At 37.9% G+C, this 3,450-nt stretch overlaps 1 protein-coding gene across 1 annotated transcript; it reads left to right on the top strand.

The window, feature by feature from the left end:
- Window positions 1-236: 236 nt before the first annotated feature.
- LOC310649822 (large ribosomal subunit protein bL32m-like) lies at window positions 237-3,073 on the top strand. Its single transcript, XM_083378617.1, has 3 exons — window positions 237-385; window positions 1,485-1,666; window positions 2,443-3,073. The coding sequence occupies exons 1-3, from the start codon at window positions 253-255 to the stop codon at window positions 2,695-2,697; spliced, it is 570 nt and encodes a 189-aa protein (XP_083234743.1). The 5' UTR covers window positions 237-252; the 3' UTR covers window positions 2,698-3,073.
- Window positions 3,074-3,450: the final 377 nt, after the last annotated feature.

The following is a 3,450-nucleotide window of genomic DNA, read 5'->3' as shown; positions in this document are numbered from 1 at the left end:
TCACCTGATAATTTCCGAAAGCAGCACGTGGCTCTGAATTTCTAGGAATGCCGTGAATTATGGCAAAACTGGGAGACGGGTTACAGGTGCTCTCAGTGGCAGTCTCTTGTGCACTTTGAAAGTCAAAAGTCGCAAAACGAGAACGGTAGTTTTTCAAAGACGTGTGACAGTCACATGCCCAATGTGGATAGTTTGACTCGGTTTCCCAGGGTTCCATGCGGTGGCTACCAACACGGATTTCGTAGAAAACCTATGGGCGGAGCCGCGAGGGGTGCCGGGAAAGCGAGGAGCATGGCTGCTGTGTTGGTGTTATCCCCTTTCCCTAAACTCTGTCGTTTTCTCCGAAACTGCTGGGGGCAGCTTGGGGGCCACGCAGGTCCATGGGGTAAGGTTTATAATGTGCTGTTCATCAGGATAGCCCTCAAGAGCTCAGTGGAAAATTTCCACGGTCATCTTCCAGCTACTCGTTGGAGGTGCTTGCGTCGCTCAATCCAAGGGGGGAATTGAAAGCTTTTTAGAAAACGGCTTTCTTATTAATTCCATGCGAATTTGCTAGTCAAAGTAGCTTCGGCTTTGGTGCTTGGATCTTTGCCTTTTGTCTGTTTGCTTGCCTGTTGCTCTTTTTCTGTTCTTTCCCAAAGCAAAAAGGGACAAAATGCAGGGAGATGATTTCCTTTGCTTTTTTTCTCGCTTTATAGTTTTTAAAGAGCAACCGATTGTTAATTAAATGGAGGATGGCATTAAAGCTGAAAGTAGAGCATTCTTATAGTATACTCCAAAACTGTTTATATCCCTCATGCGTTGTTCAGAGTCTTAACGTGTAAAAACAAAATATTAGAGAAACAATAAAAGGTTATGACAAAAGGATGTGAGTTTTAGTCCCACCTTAGGCAGGAAGCCAGCTGAGTGACCTTGGGCAAGTCCTCTAAGCCCTAAGAAGCAGGCAAAAACAAGCAGCTTCTGAAATTTTGCAAAGAAAACCGCAAGAAATAGTCCCAACTTTCGCCATGAGTCAAAAACTGACTTGAAGGCACATACAAAAAGATGAAGGACAAGAGAGATGATTTTTCATTTTTTAAAAAATTGAATGATATGAAATACACACACACTTTGGATTCTGAGCCTGTGCATTCCATTATATACTTATTCAGAACAAAGTTCACTTGTTTTCAGGGCTGCCTAATTCCTCTTAAGTGTTTAAAATTACTATCATACTTAATAGACCTTATGTTAATGCAGCGATTTTTAATTGTTCAATAAATATGCTGAAGTTCCCTGCATGAGTCCGAAAGCTTGGAAGACTAAGCCTCTGGTACTGGTGATCGATTCAGATCACATGTTAAAAGAGTGCTGCTAATTTCAGATGTCGTTGGTTTAAAATCTAAATGCTAGTCAGTTCACAATGAACCTCCTTAAAAAAGGCTTTAAACTATTTTAAATAGACTAAGATATGAAACTATTTGAGTTGATATCTTTTTCTTTAGCTCCTGCTTTAACAATACAAGCTCCAGATTCTTTACTCAATCCTGTGGAAGAGAAAACTGAGTATTTTGAAAACCCCAGCTTTTTAGACAGCATACTTTGGATGCCAGCTCCAAAGTCAAGGCGAACAATTGAGGTGAATCGCACCAGACGAAGGAATTCTAACCATCTTATAAAAATAAAGGTAAATTGTTAAATTTTCCTTGCAGAAAATTGGACTTTGTTTCCCTTGCATTGCTTTTAAATGTTTTGTTTTTCACTATCAATAGGACTTGGCAAGTAAGTTCAAAAATATAAATGAACATCTGTTTCAATGAATTTGCTGTGAATGTATAATATAAATCTGGGCAGTATGTGGCTGCATGAAATCCCTGCCAGCTGCAAATGTAGAAGCAGAATTGATTGCAAAATAGCTGTATTTTAGTGTGGTTTTGCTTTTATTTGTTTACTTTAATTTCTAACCCCATGAAAAACAAATTGTTCCAGCTAAACAACTATCCATCTAACCCCCATGGCAATTATTTTCTGCCTCGTTTCAGGCTGATTTTTAAGTAGGAACAAGAGATTCCTGGGAAAGGAATCACTTTATACCCACTCGAGTTTCTGTCCTTCATATGCTGTCCCCAAAATTAAAAAAATCCAGGCTAAAATAAATTTCCTCCTACTTCTTGATCAAACAGCCACCTGCAGCCCTGTAGCACATCAAGGGTCCGAGATCCAGATCCAACCCTTCAAATATTGCCTGTTCCTACTAAAAATTAAAATACTAACTTGCAGACATACTTTGATTTCTACATAGCATTAGATAGTACTGTTCTTGTTGCATTAGTTTTATTATTTTGATAGGTTGTTTAATCCTATTTTGCACTCCATTTTATTGTTACGTTAATGAAAAAAGTTAAGAATTTTTATAATTATTCTCTCACCGCTGCATTTTAAAACTTGCTTTTTTTCTTTTAGAGAAACATAGATATTTGTCCTGAATGTGGCAACCTGAAAGAGAAGCATGTTCTTTGCGGCTATTGTTATGAAAAGGTTAAACAGGAAACCTATGCCATAAGAAATCAAATTAGATTATTGGAAAATGGACCACATAAGGCTCCCGCTACAGAAAGCATTGTGCTCTATACAGGAGAAAAACCCAGAAATGAAGATGAAGACAAGCGAATTATCGAAAGGAACAGGAAACGTCCATCTTGGTTCACATTGGACTAAACAGACATCAAAATGGAATGTTTGATTCCTTATACAAATACTAGTTTGGATAGTAATACGTCTAGAAGACCGTACGGTACTTTGTGCTGTAGTTGCTCAAGCATGCTATTTGCAGGACTATGTGTATGAGTTGTTTGTACTTTTTAAAGACTCTGGGTTTTGTTTGGTCTTTTAATATTCACCCAGAATTTAATTCTACATTTGGAATCTGTATGAATAGGGGAATTGGCTGTTAACGTAGTGATACCATAACCTTATAGTAACCTAAATAAGTTATCATTTGAAGAAGTGGGGTGTAACTACATGCAAAGATGGATTGTATGTTATTTCAGCTTGAATTTAAAATCCATTTGCAATTAAAGCATATTCAATTTCATGCGTCCTCTATTATTTAATTTTGCAGGCAATTTTTTGAGAAAGGTAGATGCCTGAGGAATACAGCTATATGGATGGCATCATGCCCAACCTAAATTTCTAGCTATTAACCAAAGTCTCCATTTAGTTTAGCCTGCAGTCTAAACTAAACTTGAATAAACTTGTTTGTTTGGATTAAAGTGGCTGCCCATATTACTCTGGGCACCTAACAACAGATAAGAGTACTCTACAAAATGGAACCAAAAAGACATAGGTACTGTCAGAATCCATTTATATCTCATTTCATAATTGTATAGGTAGAACAACGTGCTATTACTGGGGATTCTGCCATCTCTCCGAGGGGGGGAGAGGATGGTTACTAAAGCGATTTTCAACAGG

This window comes from Vipera ursinii (genome assembly GCF_947247035.1).
Source record: "Vipera ursinii genome assembly, chromosome: Z".
Classification (NCBI taxonomy): domain Eukaryota; kingdom Metazoa; phylum Chordata; class Lepidosauria; order Squamata; family Viperidae; genus Vipera; species Vipera ursinii.
Note: the sequence above shows the minus strand (reverse complement) of the source record. Positions and strands in the feature narration are given on the sequence as shown.

What these genes read in the sequence shown, in the direction of transcription:
- LOC310649822 (XM_083378617.1), top strand. Translation starts at nt 253, where the DNA reads ATGGGCGGAGCCGCGAGGGGTGCCGGGAAAGCGAGGAGCATGGCTGCT. An exon ending in GGGCCACGCAGGTCCATGGG is followed by an intron (nt 386 to 1,484) that starts GTAAGGTTTATA and finishes CTTTTTCTTTAG; the next exon opens with CTCCTGCTTTAACAATACAA. An exon ending in ACCATCTTATAAAAATAAAG is followed by an intron (nt 1,667 to 2,442) that starts GTAAATTGTTAA and finishes TTTTTCTTTTAG; the next exon opens with AGAAACATAGATATTTGTCC.